The 20,844-nt window shown below is 43.2% G+C and overlaps 1 protein-coding gene across 1 annotated transcript in view; it reads left to right on the forward strand.

Moving 5' to 3' along the window:
- kcnq1.2 (potassium voltage-gated channel, KQT-like subfamily, member 1.2) overlaps positions 1–20,844 on the forward strand; it is a 599,569-nt gene that overhangs the window by 115,176 nt on the left and 463,549 nt on the right. Inside the window, exons 11-12 of the mRNA XM_043709474.2 lie at positions 19,010–19,036; positions 19,957–20,016. Coding sequence (XP_043565409.2) covers positions 19,010–19,036; positions 19,957–20,016 — 87 coding nt within the window. The remainder of the gene's footprint in view (positions 1–19,009; positions 19,037–19,956; positions 20,017–20,844) is intronic.

Genomic DNA, 20,844 nt, shown 5'->3' on the forward strand with positions numbered 1-20,844 from the left:
AGTGAGACATGATTTCCCACGCACAAAGCCATGTTGACTATCCCTAATCAGTCCTTGCCTATCCAAATACATGTAAATCCTGTCCCTCAGAATTCCTTCCAACAACATGCCCACCACCAATGTCAGGCTCACTGGTCTATTATTCCCTGGCTTTTCCTTACCACCTTAAACAGTGGCACCACATTAGCCAACCTCAAGTCTTGTGGCACCTCACCTGTGATTATCGATGATCCAAATATCTTAGCAAGGGTATCACCATCACTTCCCCAGCTTCCCACAGAATTCTAGGGTACCCCTGATCCGGTCTTGGGATTTATCCACTTTTATGCATTTCAAGACATCCAGCACCACCACCTCTGTGTTATGGACATTTTTTAAGATGTCACCATCTATTTCCCCACATTCTATACCTTTCATGTTCTTCTCCACAGTAAGCACTGGTGCAAAATACTCATTTAGTATCTCTCCCATCTCCTGTAGCTCCACACAAAGACTGCCTTGCTGATCTTTGAGGGGCCCTATTCTCTCCCTAGTTATCCTTTTGTCCTTAATGTATTTATAAAATTCATTGGATTCTCCTTAACCCTATTTGCCAAAGCAATCTCATGTCCCCTTTTTGCCCTCCTGATTTCCCTCTTCAGTATACTCCTATTGTCTTTCTATTCTTCTAAGGATTCACTCTGTGCTGTGCATACCTGACATATGCTTCCTTCTTTTTCTTAACCAAAACCTCAATTTCACTAGTCATCCAGCATTCCCTATACCTACCAGCCTTGCCTTTTACGCTGACAGGAACATATTGTCTCTGCGCTCCCGTTACCACATTATTGAAGGCTTCCCATTCCCAGCCGTCCCTTTTTACCTGTGAATATCTGCACCCAATCAACTTCTGAAAGTTCTTGCCTAATACCATCAAAGTTGGCACTCCTCCAATTTAGAACTTCAACTTTTAGATCCAGTCTATCCTTTTCTGTCACTATTTTCATACTAATAGAATTATGGTCACTGGCCCCAGGCTCATGTTCCTAACCATGCCCTGAGTTCATCTGCCTTCCCTGTTAGGCCTCTTGCATTGAAATCAATGCAGTTTAATTTAGATCCTTCTCTGTTTTGTCCTGCCTGCCCTGACTGTTTGATTTGCTCACTTTCCTAAACGTACCAGTCTCGGGCTGATCTCTTTTCTCACTATCTCCATGGGTCCCACACCCCAACCTATTAGTTTAAAAGATCCCAAGCAGCTCTACCAAATCTCCCTCCCAGTATATTTTCCTTCCAATTCAGGTGCAATCTGTCCTCCTTGTACAGGTCACTCCTACCTCAGAAGAGATTCCAAACATCCAAAAATGTGAATCCTTCTCTCCTGCACCAACTCCACAGTGACTCATTCATCTGCTCTATCCTCCTATTCCTACCCTCACTAGCTTGTAACACCGGGAGTAATCCAGATATTACGGCCCTCAAGGACCTCCTTTTTAAATTCCTGCCTAGTTTCCTACATTCTCCCTTCAGAATCTCATCCTTTTTCCTTGTCTATGTCATTAGTTCCAATGTATACAACAACCTGCTGCTGGCCCCACTTCCCTTTTGAAATATTCTTGATCCTGGCATCGGGGACACATCATTGATTTCTCGCTGTCTGCTGCAGAAATGTCTGTCTGTGTCTCTGACTAGAGAGTCCCTTATCAGAATCGATTGCTTGGAACCTGACATTCCTCTTGTTACATTTGCCAGTCGAAGTACCAGAAACTTGGTTGTTCGTTTTACATCGAGAGTCCATTACCCCTACATTTTCCAAAATAGCTTACTTGTTTGAGATGGCGATAGCGACAGTAGACTCCTACACTACCTGCCTCCCTTCTCCTACCTTCCTTGGCAGTAACTGATTGTATTTGCAGTTTTTCTCCCTTCCTATAACTGCCATCCATCCCACCCCAGCTTCTGTAAATTCCTCATTGCCTCTAACCATTGCTCCAACAGATCCAGGTGATCTGATTGGATTTGCAACCAAACACACTTAATATAGACATAATCATCAGTAACAAATTCTCCATAATCCTCCACATCCAACAGGAACAGCACATCACTCTACTAAAGGCCATCGTTGTATCTTAACAATCTACAGAAAATAGCACAGTGTTACTGCTCTAAAGAACACTGCTCTTAGGCGAACCTAGTACCTATAGTTTATATATTTTTAAATTTTAATCAAGGGGCAGATCTCAATAAAACGCATGTCTCACAAACTTGATTGAGTTTTTTGAAGAAGCAACAGAGGATTGATGAGGACACAGCAGTAGATGTGATCTATATGGACTTCAATAAGGCGTTTGCCAGGGATCCCCATAGGAGACTGCTTAGCAAGGTTAGATCTCATGGAATACTGGAAGAACTAATCATTTGGATACAGGACTGGCTCAAAGGTAGAAGAAAGAGGGTGGTAATGGAGGGTTGTTTTACAGATGGGAGGCCTGTGACCAGTGGAGTGCCACAAGGATTGGTGCTGGGTCGACTACTTTTCATCATTTTTATAAATGATTTGGATATGAGGTTAAGGGGTATAGTTAGTAAGTTTGCAGATGACACCAAAATTGGAGGTGTAGTGGACAGTGAAGAAGGTTACTTCAGAGGACAATTTGGTCAAATGGTCCAATGGACTGAGGAGTGGCAGATGGAGTTTAATTTAGATAAATGTGAGGTGCTGCATTTTGGAAAAGCAAATCTTAACAGGACTTATACACTTAATTGTAATGTCCTGGGGAGTGTTGCTGAACAGACCTTGGAGTGCAAGTTCATAGCTCCTTGAAAGTAGAGTTACAGGGAGATAAGATAGTGAAGAAAGCATTTGGTATGCCTTCCTTTATGGTCAGGGTATTGAGTACAGGAGTAGGGAGGCCATGTTGCAGCTGTACAGGACATTGGTTAAGCCACTTTTGGAATATTGCATGCAATTCTGGTCTCCTTCCTATCAGAAGGATGTTGTGAAACTTGAAAGGGTTCCGAAAAGATTTACAAAGATGTTGCCAGGGTTGGAGAATTTGAGTTATAGGGAGAGGTTGAATAGGCTGGGGCTGTTTTCCCTGAAGCGTCGGAGGCTGAGGGGTGACCTTATAGAGGCTTATAAAATCATGAGGGGCATGGAGAGGGTAAATAGACAAAGTCTTTTTCCCCAGGGTGTGGGCATCCAGAACTAGAGGGCATAGCAGATGAGTATGAAACCAGGCCCTTCGGCCCAACAAGTCCACACCAACTTTCTGAAGAGTAATTCACTCAGACCCATTTCCCTACTCTATCTTTACCCCTGACTAATGCACCTAACACTATATGGGCCAATTCACTTGATTGTGGCAGGAAACTGAATAACCTGGAGGAAACCCACACAGACACAGGGAGAATGTGCAAACTCCATACAGACTGTCACCCGAGGCTGGAATCAAACCCGGATCCCTGGCGCTGTGAGGGAGCAGTGCTAACCAGTGAGACACCATATCACCGGTTTAGGGTGAGAGGGGAAAGATATAAAAGGGACAAACTGGCAACTTTTTCATATAGAGGGTGGTGCGTATATGGTATGGGCTGCCAGAGGAAGTGGTGGAGGCTGGTACAATGACAGCATTGAAAAGGCTTTTGAATGGGTATATGAATAGGAAGGGTTTGGAGGGATATGGGCCAGGTGCTGGTAGGTGGGACTAGATTAAGTTTGGATATCTGGTCGGCATCGACGAGTTAGACCGACGAGTCTGTTTCCATGCTCTATATCTCCATGACTCTATATAACCAAAAATAACCCACTCTACTCACTATTTAAAGACAGCAAGGTTACACTTAAAAACCATGCACTTCTCTGCTCCTGGGCTGTGATCTCTTCCACACCGGCTCCTCCAAGGTCAGATGTGAATTTTTTTTTAGATTACTTAGTGTGGAAACAGGCCCTTCGGCCCAACAAGTCCACACCGACCCACCGAAGCGCAACCCACCCAGACCCATTCCCCTCATTTACCCATTCACCTAACACTATGGGCAATTTAGCATGGCCAATTCACCTAACTTGCACATTTTTGGATTGTGGGAGGAAACCGGAGCACACCCACACAGACATGGGGAGAACGTGCAAACTCCACACAGGGAGTCACCTGAGGTGGGAATTGAACCCGGGTCTCTGGCACTGTGAGGCAGCAGTGCCAGCCACTGTGCCGCCCATTTTTGATCATTTTTCTTAGATGCACTCTGATGTCCAGAAATACTTGAACTCAAACAGCAAAGGCAGTAGCTGTGTAGATTTACTGCTGTGTCAGACAGCAGTGCAAGTTTCTTTCTCTCTCTCTCTTACTGACAATTAGGTTACTGCCGTGTTTTCTTTCTCCTTTTTTAAAGTGCCATTGTTTTGATCTTATTTTCTGCCAAAGTTCCAAAACAATGCAACATCTTATAAAACAGTAATTACTGCTCCTCAAATTTCAGGAAATCATCTCCACAACCTCAAATACCTCAAAAAAGGAGCAGCTTTTAAAGCCACAATTATTTCCCATCCTCCATCTTGGATTACCCAGAATCCTTTGCTTCACTAATTATCTCTTTTCCATCATAAGGCCATAAATTGCTATGTTTACAGATTTGTTCTGCACCATTTACTACAACTCAAATGCTGGAGCAGTCCATGCCTACATGCAATAAGAATTGAACAACATTGCCATCATAAGTAGCAAATAGCATTTATGTATTATAAGTGCCAAGCAATTATCATTTCCAGGAAGAAAGAATCTAACTGTCTCCCCTTGACAACCAATAACATGACCATTGCAGAATCCCTCATGATTAACATCCTAGGAGTTGCCATTGACCAGAAACTTAACTTAACTTGCTGTATAGATAGGTGGCTGAAACAACAGATTATAGGCTAGGAATTCTGCAATGACTAACTCCTCTTCTGACTCCCAAACTACTCCCTTCATCTACAAGACTCTAAATAGGAGTGTGATAGTTTTTTTTAATTACTTACCTGGATGAGTGTGACTTCAAGAATGTTAAAGAAGCTCAACACAATTCAGGATAAAGCAGCCCTTTTGATTTGCATCGTATTAACCATCTTACATATTCATTCTATCCACCACTAAAACATGGTAGCAGTAATGTGTATCAGCTGCAACAATTCACAAAGGTTTCTTCCGTAGCACCATTCAAATCCATGATCTCTGTCACCTAGAGGGAAAAGGGCAGCTAATGAATAGAAGTACCACCACCTGCAAGTTTCTGTCCAAGCTACACACCATAAACCCACTCCTTCACTGTCACTGGATCAAAATACTCAAACTCTGTTCCTTACATCAATGAGTGTATACGTAGCAGATGGACTACAATAGCTTACAACCACCTTCTGAAAGGCATTTCAGGATGGACAACAAGTGCTGATTCTGCCAATGATGTTCACACACCATGAAAATAATGCATCCAATCTGAATTTGCCACCCAATTTTGACCCCCAATATCCACTTTGTTCATGAAAGCAACTTTTTAAGCAAAATTAGGTTCTAAAACTGATTGAAGATTTGGAGTCTTTGCCCATTTTGCATCTCACATGGTTTGTGACTTTCACAGAAAGTTTGAGAGCTAACGATACATATCAGGAGTTGTATGGGAGATATGCAAAATTATTATCTTCCCCAGAGCCAATGTATTCTTATTTTAATTGACCACTAGCAAGATTTTGTTTGTCGAGAATGGATCACTTAAGAGGTGTATCTTTATTTTGCATTACCATGATTCCACTAATAATTAACTCCAAATAGACCCTGAAAACAAGAGTAATCCAATTTTAAACCCTTTACTTTATACTATTTACATACTTACTGGGAAAGGGGAAATCTGCAGCATACTCAATTTTATGGTAATTGTTTTTCAAACTTTAGCAATTACCCAAAAAGGACAGTAAATGTCTTTCTTTTATTTTATATTGCTTTGTAGAAAGCTGAAAGCATTTGCTGTAACAAAATACAATATATATTCTGATATTTTGGACAATGTGAGACTGTAAATGAAAGCAGAGTAGCAAAGATAATTAAAATTAGCAATGAAAGGAGAAAACTGTCAAAATCAAACTGAAAGTGGCAATATAAGTAGATAAGATTGTAATGATTTGGAGATGCCGGTGTTGGACTGGGGTGTACAAAGTTAAAAATCACACAACACCAGGTTATAGTCCAACAGGTTGAGTTGGAAGCACACTAGCTTTTGGAGTGTCGCTCCTTCATCAGGTAATAGTGTAAAGGTTTAGGCAGGCCTGCCTGCATTGATCAGGACATTGAGTATAAAAGTTATCAAGTCATGTTGCAGCTGTTTCAAACTTTAGTTAGGCCACATTTGGATATTGCATGCAGTTCTGGTCACCATACTCTAAGAAGGATATGGAGGGTGCAAAAGAGATTTACCAGGATATTTCCTGGATTGAAGTGTATTAGTTAGAAGCACAGGTTGATGAACTTGGATTGTTTTTGCTAGAGCATCAGAGGTTGAGGGGTGACCTGAAGTATATTAAATTAAGAGGTATGGGCAAGGTGAATGGTTAGTCTTTTTTTTTATCCCCTGGGTGGAAATGGTAAATACCAGGAGGCACACATTTAAGATGAGAAGGGACTAGCTCAAAGAAGATGTGTGAGGCAAGCTTTCTTTCCATAGAGTAGTAGGTGCCTGAACACACTGCCAGAGGAGGGAGTTTGAAGCAGATATGATAACCACATTTAAGAGGCATTTAGACAGACACGTGAACTGGCAGGGAACAAAAAGATACAGACTATGTGCAGACAGATGGGATTAGTTTAGCATGGTCAGGTTAGGTGGGCTGAAGGGCCTGTTCCTTTGCTATATTGCTTTATGTTCTACAAATTGTGTTTATAGATGTAATTACAGAATCCTTGTATGAAGAAGTCATGATGAAAATGTGTAGGACCTTCAGTAGTCAGCTGTGGCTCAAATATCACACTGACCTTCAAATTCAGTACTGGTGAAATGTTTCCCTGTTGGCTGCATTTTAGTTTGTACTAATAAACTGAGAGCCCTGTGCTCAGTTAAGTAGACGTAAAAGATTTGTTGGCACTATTTTGAACAAGAGCAGGGATAATATCACCAATGTTCATGAGAGATAGTAAGTGTCGTGGTAAAATCAGAAGTGAACTTGCAATCCAGAGACCTAATGGTGTAGGAGCATGAGCTCAAATTCTACCATGGCAGCTGATGGAATTGGAATTCAAATAATAAAATCTGGAACTAAAAGGTTTTGCTCTGTAATAGTGACTGTGAAACTATTAACAATAATTAATATTGGACAGAGCAGTTGCCATACCAAGCTGTGTGGACATTCTAAATTATCTTCGCCTGAGAAAGTAGAGGCGTTGATGTTTTTCTTGACTGTTGCATCAACATGGATGGACCAGGATAGATTGTCAATGATATTTTCTCTTAGTACTTTGAAGTTCTCAACATTTCCACCTCCACCTCAGCACTATTGATGCAGACAGATATTTTCTCCACATTGATTCTTGAAGTCGATGACCAGCTTCTTTGTTTTAATGATATTGAGGGAGAGATTCTGCCTACCTTTTTTAACCAAGACACCCGCCCACCCACCGAGGACCCTTTCTCCCTCCTCCAACGCACCCCATCCAACTGGACACCCCGCTGGCCTGCTCACAACCTTAACCTCTTCATTTCAAACTGCCGCCGTGACATCGATCACCTCAACCTGTCCAACCGCCTCATCTACTCCAACCTCTCACCATCACAACACGCAGCCCTCCACTCCCTCTGTTCCAACTCCAACTACACCACCAAACCCACAGACAGGTGGGATGCAGGAGCAGTGTGGCGCACTGACCTCTACACTGCTGAAGCCGGCACCAACTCGCAGACCCCTCCTCCTAATGCCCCCTTGATCACGACCTCATCTTCCGTCACCAAACCATCATCTCCCAGACCATCACAACCTCATCACCTCTGAGGATCTCCCACCCACAGCTTCCAACCTTATTGTCCGAGAGCCCTGCACTGCCCGATTCTACCTCATTCCTAAGATTCACAAACTTGACTGCCTGGTTGACCCATTTTCTCAGCCTGCGCCTGTTCCACTGAACTCAACTGTTCCTACCTCGACACCATCCTGTCCCCCTTTGTCCAAGACCTCCCTGCCTATGTTCATGACACCACCCATGCCCTTCACCACCTCCAAGATTTTCATTTCCCTGGCTCCCAACACCTCACCATGGACATCCAGTTCCTGTACACATCGATCCACCATGACGAAGGTCTCCAAGCCCTCAGTTTCTTCCTCTCACACCGTCCCAACCAGTATCCTTCCACCGACTCCTTCATTCGCCTGCCTGAACTGGTCCTCACCCTCAACAACTTCTCCTTCCAATCCTCCCACTTCCTCTAAACCAAAGGGGTAGCCATGGGCATGTGCATGGGACCCAGCTATGCCTGTTTGTTTGTTGGCTATGTGAAACAGTCCATCTTCCACAGCTACACCAGCACCACCCCCCCCCACCTGTTCCTCCGCTACATCAACGACTGTATTGGTGCCGCCTCATGCTCCCACAAGGAGGTTGAACAGTTCAGCAACTTTACCAACACCTTCCACCCCGACCTCAAATTCACCTGGACCATCTTGGCAAACTCCCTCCCCTTCCTGGACCTCTCCATCCCCGTCTCTGGCAACCAACTAACCACAGACTACTAGTCCACCAACTCCCACAGCTACCTATACTACACCTCTTCCCACCCTACCTCCTGTAAAAACACCATCCCTTATTCCCAATTCCTCTGCCTCCTACCGCATCTGTTCCCAGGATGACCAATTCCACCTCAAAGTCCCAGATGGCCGCCTCCTTCCATGATTGCAACTTCCCTTCCCACATGGTCGATGAGGCCCTCCAGCATATCTCCTCCAATTCACGCACCAACCCTCCCAGCACAACAAGGACAGAAGCCCTCCTGGTCCCCACCTTCCATGCCACCAACCTCTGCAAACAACACATCATCCTCTGCCAATTCAGCCACCTCCAAACGGACCCCACTACCAGAGATATATTTCCCTCCCCACCCCTATCAGCGTTCCGAAAAGACCATTCCCTCTGTGCCTCCCTCGTCAGGTCCACACACCCCACCAGCCCACACCCCACCGCTGGTAACTTTCCCTGTCACTGCAGGAAGTGCAAAACCTGTGCCCACACCACTCCCCTCACCTCCATCCAAGGCCCCAAGGGATCCTTCCATGTCCTTCAGAAACTTACCTGTACCTCTACCAATGTCATGTACTGCATCCGTTGCACCCGATGTGGTCTCTTCTACATCGGGGAGACAGGGCGCCTGCTTGCAGATCGCTTCAGCGACCATCTCTAGAACACCCTCACCCACCAAACCCATTGCCCTGTGGCTGAACACTTCAATTCCCCCTCCCACTCCATCAAGGACATCCAGGTCCTGGGCTGCCTCATGCCAAACTGTTACCACCTGACATCTGGAGGAGTAACGCCTCATATTCTGCCTTGGGATCCTGCAACCACATGGATAAACGTGGATTTCAACAGCTTCCTCATTTTCCCTTCCCCCACATTATCCTAGTCCCAAGCCTCCAACTCAGCCTCCCCTCTGGACCCATCCATCACTGCCCCCTCTGACCTATCACCTTCTCCCTCACCTTGATCCACCTATCGCTTTCCCAGCTACCTTCCCCCAACTCCACCCCCCTCCCATTTATATCTCAGCCCCGACCCACAAGCCCTATTCCTGATGAAAGACTTATGCCCGAAATGTCGATTCTCCTGCTCCTCAGATGTTGCCTGACCTGCTGTGCTTTTCCAGCACCACACTCTTGACTAAGAGTCAGGGACATCAGCCACGTCCCTGAGCTCCCACACCAAACAAGAGCCACATGCCATGAGTCTGAGGTCCCCTGCCATTGTAAGCCTTAGCTTTAACTCAAATAACTAATACTGCTGCCCAAATGCATACTAAGACCTTATCGTCCCAGCAACCTCCTGGTCCCAACGTCCCCTCTGCTCTGTCTCCTGCTGCTCCCGGACAGCTCCTTAATGAAGATGTTTTCTTAAAAATTCATCTTTATTATCCCATATTTAAAATTATTACAAAGATTTAAAACTATTTGCTGAAGAAAACTTAATATTTATTACAATTGAAGTGATAATACAATTTCAAATAGTAAACAACAAAACCAGATATATCTACAAAGAAACTCCCTGTAATAGTTTTCAAATAAATCATTCAATTAGTAGAAATAACAGCATAAGTCATTCCATTAATAGAAGTAACAACAGTTAAATACAAAGGAAATGGAGAAGTGGATTATGTTTCCAAAAGATTAAAGTTTACAGATACTTCAGATAGGAAATTAAACTTGACTATTTATGTGTCTGTAAAAGATTTTGGGATTCCCCTTTATTTTAACTAAGCCTTTTTTAAATTTCTTTTTGCTTCTCTTATTTGCTTCTTCAATTGCTTTCTGAGCATTTTGTAATCAGCTTGGTTCTGAATTGTATTTTTTAACTGAAGTCTGTCAAAACATACTACTTCTTTATGTTGATTCCTGTTTCCTTTTTGATCCAGTGGGCTCTGGATTTGTTTGCATATCTTTCCTTTTTAAGGGAACATGCCTTGACTGTATCTGAATCATTTCTTCTTTGAAGGTAGCCCATTGTTCAACTAGATTTTCCAGGCAGCCTTTGGTTTCAGACTACCCAGCTGAGCTCCGTTCTTGCCTCATTGAAGTTGGTTTCCCTTAGTTACTTAGTTCTCACTCTGAGTTGCCCATTACATTTTTTCCATGATTTTCCTAAGGCCTATGCAACAACAATCACTATTCCCTAAACGTCCCTCCACTTTTACTTCTTCGACTTGGCTCACCCTCTTCCCAACAACATAATCCACCAGCGCCTTCTTTCCTGTTGGAGTGCACACACATTGACGTAGAAAACTCTCCTCAATGCAATTCAAAAATTCTTGCCCCTCTCTATCCTGAATATTACCACCAGCTCAGTTAACTAAGGTCCTCCATTGCAGCAGCTCTACAATGCTTGCACCATCTTGTACTTTCCAGACAGGTTTGTTCCTTTACACTGTTCCCACTGACAAATGGTTTGTAGATTACGCTGATGTTGGAACTCTGAACTTTTCAGTTCTTCAACTCTCTAATACATCCTGTTTCCCAAATACTGCAATGATCTCCTAAACCAAGCTCGCACCCTTCCTCATTTTCTTCCTCTCATGAAAACTCTGTGAGCAGGAATATTTAACACCCCTCCTGCCCTTCCTTCAGCCAAGTATTTGTTATTGTTGCAGTTTTGTAATTCACTCTATGCATTCACGTGCTTACAGTATAGTCCTGATTTGAAAATATTTTCATTTCTCCCCTACTTCAACTCCACTTGTTAATTTGCTATTTTATAATCTGGAGCTATTTGAATTTCCCTGTATTTTGTACATCCTGGTATTGCTCTCTAACATTCTCTCCTGATTCTCACATTACTGCTGACTTGGTATAAAACTTTGCTAATAACAAGTTCCTTCTCAAGGGTGTTAGACCTGACTTTGTTCAGGTGCAACCCATCCACTCTGCGCAGGTGCCATCTCCCCCAAACCCAGTCCAAGTGCCCAGAAAGTTAAAACCCAATCTCCTACACTATCTTTTCAGCAATGCATTCAATTGTCTTCTCCTCCTCTTATTTCTGTACTTAATGGGCATGGTACTGGAAGTAATCTGGAGATTACTACAAAATCTTACTTGGAACATATATTTTCCTATGGTATGTACCACCTTCAGAAGTCAGTGATTGCTGACTTAATACAAAGCTCCCTAAATTCTGATTTTTCATTTTAATTATTGATGGGACGTGGACATTATGGACCAGGATTCTTCCCCCTTCCTATTGATATTATTGATACCGATGTTGACCATGACTTCTGATTGAAATGCTCTCCTAGAAGAATGTTCTGTAGCTATCTGTGACATTTTGATCCTGCTACCAGGGAGACTACATACCTTCCAACAGTCAAAGTTTGTGCGAAGATTTGTAGCTCGGGTGCTCACTGTTGTGGTTCTGTTCGCCGAGCTGGGAATTTCTGGTGCAGATGTTTCGTCCCCTGTCTAGGTGACGAAGCCTCTAGGAATTCCCTGGCTGTTCTGTTTGGCTTGGCCTATAATGGTAGTGTTGTCCCAGTCGAACTCATGTTGCTTGTCCTCTGCGTGTGTGTCCTCTACTATTATAGGACAAGCCAAACAGAGAACAGCCAGGGAATTCCTAGAGGCTTGGCACTCATCCACAGATTCAATCAATAATCACATTGACCTGGACTCTATATACCAACCACTGCAGCGGACAGCTGGAACTGACAACCGGAAGCGGCAGATTCAAACCACGACAAATACCGGAGGAAACATCACAGAAGCGCTTCACAGGAGGCTCCCAAGCACTGAGGATGTCACCTAGACAGGGGACGAAACGTCTGCACCAGAAATTCCCAGCTCGGCGAACAGAACCACAACTTCCAACAGTCAGCCTGTGGCCACAGAAACATGTATGCATTCCCTCGCTAATGATTCCCTGTTCTTTCCTGCTGTTCTATTTTTCTTTTTCACCCTCCTGTACAGCTATACCTGTCATTTGCTGCACTCCTTTGAGGAAGCAACACTCTCACCAATATACATAATGGAAAACCAATTCTCTGGCGGGATCATAAGGGCTCCTGCACTACCTGCCAGTTTCTTTTGGACTGTTTGACAATCGCCCATTCTGTATCTGCATGGCCCGAAACTGAAGTTGGAATTGCTTCAGGATTATGAAAGAAGCCTAGGGCAGAATGAGTGAACTTATTTATTTCTTCTATAAGTACAGCAGCAGATATCTTAATTGGAACATAGATTTTTCTACGGTACACACCACCTTCAGAAGTCGCAGCTCAACCATTCAAAGAGTAATATATAACTCACATGATCCAGATATCACAGATCATGTAGGTTGATGGTCTCAATTGGAAACATGGGTAATTTACTGGTGATGGTGAACAGATGAAAAAGATACATGGGGAGAAATATGCAGGTTAATTATCATGTAAATGATTTTAATCTTGTTAGTAGGGTGTGTGTTACTGTATTACCTGAACAAAATCCCTTGCATGAAGAGAATGAAACTACAACCGTTTGATGGCAAACTACATGTCATAGGGAGAACACTTTTCAAACTCAATTATATCAGTAGTTTTACAAGCCAGAGTCCAATATTATGTCAAGCCTATATACATGATCAGAAACTATCACTCCTCGCTCTGAGCAGAAAGATTGCTTCACTGTTGAAATTCAGCAGCACATTAAAGAACCTAAACCAGCTCAGTAGCCAAATACCAATGATCAACCTAATTCTATTTAGCAGTAGGAGGACCTCATCAGTCTCCGAAGAATATTTCTTGAACCTTAGAGAAAATGTATTACAATTACATTGGTTTCTGACAACTCTTCGTGGTGAGAGATCAAAAGATACTACTGACTTCACTGATTGGGAGGGATTACGCTGCGATATTAACCGCCACCTGAATTCCCCCACCCCTCTCACCCACTCCAACCTCTCACCTTCGGAACGCGCAGCCCTCCACTCCCTCCGTTGCAACCCCAACCTCACTATCAAACCAGCAGACAAGGGAGGCGCGGTAGTAGTTTGGCGCACCGACCTCTACACCGCTGAGGCCAAACGCCAGCTCGCAGATACCTCCTCCTACTGCCCCCTTGACCATGACCCCACCCCCCACCACCAAACCATCATCTCCCAGACCGTCCATAACCTCATCACCTCGGGGGATCTCCCATCCACCGCCTCCAACCTCATAGTCCCACAACCCCGCACCTCCTGCTTCTACCTCCTGCCCAAAATCCACAAACCTGACTGCCCCGGCCGACCCATTGTCTCCGCCTGCTCCTGCCCCACCGAACTCATCTCCGCCTACCTTGACACCGTCCTGTCCTCCTTAGTCCAAGAACTCCCCACCTACGTTCGGGACACCACCCACGCCCTCCACCTGCTCCATGCTTTTCGCTTCCCCGGTCCCCAACGCCTTATTTTCACCATGGACATCCAGTCCCTGTACACCTCCATCCCCCATCACGAAGGACTCAAAGCCCTCCGCTTCTTACTTCCCCGCCGTACCGACCAGTACCCTTCCACTGACACCCTCCTTCGACTGACTGAACTGGTCCTCACCCTGAACAACTTCTCTTTCCAATCCTCCCACTTCCTCCAAACGAAAGGAGTAGCCATGGGCACCTGCATGGGCCCCAGCTATGCCTGCCTCTTCGTAGGATATGTGGAACAATCCATCTTCCGCAACTACACTGGCCCCACCCCCCACCTTTTCCTCCGCTACATCGATGACTGTATCGGCGCCGCCTCGTGCTCCCACGAGGAGGTGGAGCAGTTCATCCACTTCACCAACACCTTCCACCCCGACCTCAAATTCACCTGGACAGTCTCAGATTCTTCCCTCCCCTTTCTCGACCTTTCTATTTCCATCTCAGGCGACCGAATCAACATGGACATCTACTACAAACCGACCGACTCCCACAGCTACCTGGACTACACCTCCTCCCATCCTGCCCCCTGCAAAAACGCCATCCCATTCTCCCAATTCCTTCGACTCCGCCACATCTGCTCCCAGGAGGACCAGTTCCAAAAACGCACATCCCAGATGGCCTCCTTCTTCAAGGACCGCAATTTCCCCCCCCGACGTGATCGACGATGCCCTCCACCGCATCTCTTCCACTTCCCGATCCTCCGCCCTTGAACCCCGCCCCTCCAACCGCCACCAGGACAGAACCCCACTGGTCCTCACCTACCACCCCACTAACCTCCATGTACAGCGCATCATCCGCCGTCATTTCCGCCACCTCCAAACGGACCCCACCACCAAGGATATATTTCCCTCCCCTCCCCTATCAGCATTCCGTAAAGACCACTCCCTCCGTGACTCCCTCGTCAGATCCACACCCCCCACCAACCCAACCTCCACTCCCGGCACCTTCCCCTGCAACCGCAGGAGGTGCAAGACTTGCGCCCACACCTCCCCTCTCACCTCCCTCCAAGGCCCCAAAGGAAACTTCCATATCTGCCACAGATTCACCTGTACCTCCACACATATCATCTATTGCATCCTCTGTACCCGATGTGGCCTCGTCTATATTGGGGAGACAGGCCGCCTACTTGCGGAGCGTTTCAGAGAACACCTCTGGGACACCCGGACCAACCAACCCAACCACCCTGTAGCTCAACATTTCAATTCCCCCTCCCACTCCACCAAGGATATGCAGGTCTTTGGACTCCTCCATCGTCAGACCACAGCGAAACGACGGTTGGAGGAAGAAAGCCTCATCTTCCGGCTAGGAACCCTCCAACCACAAGGGATGAACTCGGATTTCACCAGTTTCCTCATTTCCCCTCCCCCCAGCCTGTCTCAGTCAAATCCATCAAATTCAGCACCGCCTCCCTAACCTGCAATCTTCTTCCCGACCTCTCCGCCCCCACCCCAATCTGTCCTATCACCCTCACCTTGACCTTTTTCCACCTATCACATTTCCGACGCCCCTCCCCCAAGTCCCTCCTCCCTATCTTTTATCTTAGCCTGCTGGACAAACTTTCCTCATTCCTGAAGAAGGGCTAATGCCCGAAACGTCGATTCTCCTGTTCCCTAGATGCTGCCTGACCTGCTGCGCTTCTCCAGCAACACATTTCCATCTCTGATCTCCAGCATCTGCAGACCTCATTTTCTCTTCAGGGATTATTCTACTGTCTTCCAACTGTGGATTAATCATCAAAGTCTACTCACTGGATATCCTTAACACCACAGCCAACAGGAGTTGGTAGTAGACTCTTGATATAATCAATTCAGCTATCAATGAGAAGCAGTACCAAACAGTTATATTGTATATGATTGAATCTGATAAAATGACAATGCTAACCACAAGAGCACATAGAAGGATTACATGTGAGTGGACTTTTTTAAAACATAAAAGAAAGAATACTATTTATTTCAGAAATATATTTATCTACTCTGTCTCAAGTTGAGTAAACTAAAGATCATCCACTGGAGAGGAAAGTTTAAGCAGTAATATGGAAGCATCTGCAAAGGACATTTGGAAAATCAATGATTCACCAACATTACAGTTTAGCAATGGATTGGTCCAGAATGTTTTATCCTCCAGTAGCAGACTTTCAACCCAAATGAGTCATCGGTTGTTTATAAAGTCAGATTCTCCAGGAGAGGATGGGAAAGTGGTGAACTTTTGTTTGAAACAATTTTATAAATACTTTAATAAACAGAATTAAAGGGTGGGGGGGAGGAGTGCGGGAGGTGGTGCAGTTTGGGTGTGATGGAGGCGATATTTAATAAAACATTTACTACCTGAGAAGATTAAGTAACATCATGAGATATGTTCCACCCAACAGAATACAAAGGACTGTTCCTGGGAGTAATTAACCAGTTGTTTCGTTATCTCCAAATTGTGTACCATAATATTTCAGTGACAGTAATCTGTACTTACACTTAGGCATAAACTGATGTTGCGCAGGAACACATTATGTATTTCAGATGCAATATAACTATCAAGACCGAATTTCTCTTCTGCTGAAGACTTTGTAGGGACATGATTTCCCACTTGGTCAGTAATTTCGACTAATACTAACAAAAAGGATTGGTGACAGTAAATCTATCTAACTCTTTGGATATAAAGCATTTTGTGATGCTCTGACGTTGCTAAACATGCTGAATAAATTTAAAAGTGTTTATTTTATTCACAATTGTAACACTGGAGTAACCTACAATCCTGTGATTCCAGCAGGCAACCATACCTATAGGAAGAACTAGTAAAGAATTGGGGCAAGAATCTGAAACTATGCTTTCAGTCGGAATAGTATCTTTTCTAGGTTTACAGTGAGTCATTCCTATTGTAAATAGTATTCTTTGGGTAGTCTATAAATAGGCCCTTGAAAACAGTGGAAAAAAACTGCAGCATTGATTAGTCAGAATGTTACAAGTCATACAAGGTTATAGTTAGATTTATTGTTTGTGGCTCTGAAAGAGTTAACACTGAGGAGTGTTCAATTGCCACCCACAATGATGTCATATAAATTTGGGGGCAGACAGATTAGGGTCTTGGTCGAGAGTGTGGCGCTGGAAAAGCACAGCAGGTCAGGCAGCATCTGAGGAGCAAGAGAATCGACGTTTCGGGCAAAAGCCCTTCATCCATTTCCTGATGAACGGCTTTTGCCCAAAATGTTGATTCTACTGCTCGGATGCTGCCTGACCTGCTGAGCTTTTCCAGTGCCACACACTCAACTCATATCTCCAGCATCTACAATCCTCACTTTTTCCTAGTTTAGGATCTTGAAAGAGTGAGACCTAACATCTGGTCTCTCCTCAAAATCTGCAACAATATCTTTGTCAGTGTAACCTGTAACCAGTTACTAACATGTGATAAATTATATCTTGTTAATTACAAGAGGCTCTTCCATTAGATCAGCAAATTGTTTTGTTCTACACACTGGATCAACCAGTTCCTGTAGTTTTCTACACTTTATAAGGACAGTGGCAACACCTTCATGTAGAGTAACATCTCACACAGGGTAGTGAGCTAAAATGCTCATAAAGCATGATTATTAAGTGAAACGTTTTCAGCACAGCTAGAAGTGTACGGGTGTGACAGGACATTCAAGATTATAATTGATTAGATTTTATTTTCAAGTTGTTAAGTGCAAACAGTGATGAGTGAACACCGATTTGGTGTGTTGATTAAAAACAAATTGAAGGAGAGATTAGAATGTGTATTTTTAAATGTTAGGAATGTCTGCTTTTTTTTTGACTAATTGCATGAGCTCTTTTACATCCAATTGGACCATCTAAACAGGTTCTTATTCAAAATGATAGTGCTACATTGGAGAGTTACCCCAGATTATATATTTCAGCCTTCTTGCCTGCTTCAACTTTGTCACTTTATTTTAGTTTATTTTGTCAATTCCATGACAAATCAGTAAATAAAACATGAGCTGTTACTTTATCCTGACAATCATGAGCCTTGATTTTTAACTTAAGGTGAGAATTGTAAGTGGGAAATCAAGGAAACAGTAAACTATCCTTAATTCTGCCAGAGTGATGCTTAGGCAATTTTATTATCCAGACCCCATCCATATGCCCTCCGTTGGTAACTCACCTGGAATCAATGGCAAATTGCAATTGGGCAGGGTATACGTTTGGTGGCTGGTACCTCTGTGTGAACCAATTGAGAGATCTCTAATGTTCAAGTAAATTACTGACCGGAGCTCCTTTTGCTATAGACACGTTTTAAAAACTTAATCTGCTTGGGCCCCTTTTCATCCCAGCTATTCTACCCACTAGCTTTACCTAGTCAGAAAGTCATACAAGTTTCTCCTCATAAGCCTTAGGATGAAACATCAGTCTGGTCTCTATGCTACCATTGGAGGCCAACCTATGTATTTAAGGAAGGATATCTCCCATTTTCTAGGCATTGTCTTTCCTACCTGAGCAGAACAACTGGTTGAAAAAGATGACAGTAGGTTCAGTTCCTGAGTGACCTTAACTTCCCTCTCAGCCAGTCTCTGATAATCAAGTAGGATTAAAATTGACTGGCTATTTTATGAACAGCAAGATAGTCCACTTGTCAAAAATGTTATCTTCACTGTTTGCCCCATTAGTTTTACAAAACTACAATGTGTGCTCATCTATTTAGCATTAGATCAGTACTTTTGACAGGTTTGATGAATGGTAACTTATTGTTTTAGCTGACTTGTACTTGTTGCATGAGGTTTTTTTTCAGTAAAACTTTTTTCAATTGTTCTTGAAACCTTTAAGTCATAGATATTTGTTAGCAAAAGGACTGAATCAGCTGGATTGTAATGAGACTGACAGTCAGAAATAATCTCACACGCTTGCCTTTTTTCTGCTTTGTCAGGTTTTACAAGGATGTTTAGACAATCTGGTAAGTCTGCTTTAAAGTAATCACTATTCAAATCCTGTAGTCTGAACCGTGATTGTTGAGGAATTAATTTTACTTTTGTCTCGACTCTGTTTTCCATATATAATTTTCCCCATCAGTTCTCATCAATGCTTATTCCTTCTCCATTTAATTCTCTTATGGAGTGTGGAAAATTAAACAGATGGTTGATTTTAGTGCTTTTCTCATTGTTTCGATTATGCATTTGCATATTATTATTGGTGCCTGCTGTTGTTACAGTATATAATTGTTCACTAATCTGTTTGGCTTCTTCATGCTCCATTAATAATTCATTTCTGAAATCAGCGGTTTGAGATAAATGCAGCATTATTTTGGGGGTAATACTTGTTAATGAATGTCAGTGTTATCGCACACTCATCTGTCTCGCTTCCTGTCTGCTTTGAATGCAGAATGAGCTTTGTCAATGACAGTCTAAGCATTTGTTTCCATTGTGCAACTCCCAAACCAAGCGATTCACTTAAGCATGTATAATAAGCAGTCATTGTCTGTTCCTTGATTAATATGTGCTAGTAAATGATTTATTATGTACAAAGATCCAAGAACTTACTCGATGCAATTTTTATTATGAGGACTTTACAAAACTTGATTCATAAATTCCATTGATTCTTGAAGTAATTTTTATATTCTCAACTATCAATTTATTAATGTCTTTACTTGAATAACGTTAGCTTGACCTGAGTCTTATCCTTTCATCTAACTCTCGCACTTTAAATAACTTTCCACTAGTGAAGCTCTTGCCAACCTTGGCACAAACAAGCCGTAATGTCTTACCTGGCCCATATTAAACAATGCTGCATATTTGTCTTCCCTTTTTGATTGAGATTAATTATTTTGTTTTACACCTTGCTTGTGATTTCTGCCTTGCTTTGGCTTTTTGCATGCAGGTCAACAGCTTTCCTGGTCTTCCTTAACCATCTGTACCTCAAGCTGTCCCTCATCACCAGGTACAAGACAATTCTCTGAAGATCAGTTTTTGTTGAATAAAACAGTCTTTGTTTCAAGAGGCGAACATGTGTCTATATAGTTCACACACTTTAATATTAGACTTTTGCAATATTTAATAATTTCTGTTGTATATAACTCTAATGCAGTAATATCACTTTAATGTGTTGACTTTAAATGTGTTGCATTCTACTGCTTACTTTCTTGTGAGCTGTTACCAAAAACAAAATTTTCAATTGGAGTTTAATATCCTTGTGATTAGATTAGATTATTTTATTCATAATACTGTAAATGTTTTAAAAATTTGGTTATCTTCAATTACCATTGTTAGATTGCAAACTAAGAGAATAATCTATGTGCATGTATATTAAACATGGGATACCTTTGGTGAACCAAAATACAATGCGCAACCTTGTGAAAAAGCTTGTCCTCACTGTTGACCTCTGATTGGCTTATAGGGTCAGAGAGTAATACAGCACGGAAACAGACCTTTAAGTACAATTTGTCCATGTCGACCAGATATCCTGAACTGATCTAGTCCCATTTGTCAGTATTTGACCTATGTGCCTCGAAAACACTCCTATTCATGTATCCAACCAGATGCTTTTTAAATTTCAAAACTGTATCTGGCATCTCATTCCATACATGCACCACCCTCTGCATGAAATGATTGCCCTCAGCTTCCTTTTAAATATTTCACCTCTCACCCTAAACTAATACCCTCTAGTTTTGGACTCCCTTACCTTGGGGAAAACAGACCTTGGGTATTCACCCTATCCATACCCCTCATGGTTTTATAAACCTCTGTAAGGTCATCCCTCAGCCTCTGA

The sequence above is a fragment of the Chiloscyllium plagiosum genome, unplaced genomic scaffold, assembly GCF_037043375.1.
Source record: "Chiloscyllium plagiosum isolate Xiang-an unplaced genomic scaffold, Cpla_swu_hap1 HiC_scaffold_19, whole genome shotgun sequence".
Lineage (NCBI taxonomy): Eukaryota > Metazoa > Chordata > Chondrichthyes > Orectolobiformes > Hemiscylliidae > Chiloscyllium > Chiloscyllium plagiosum.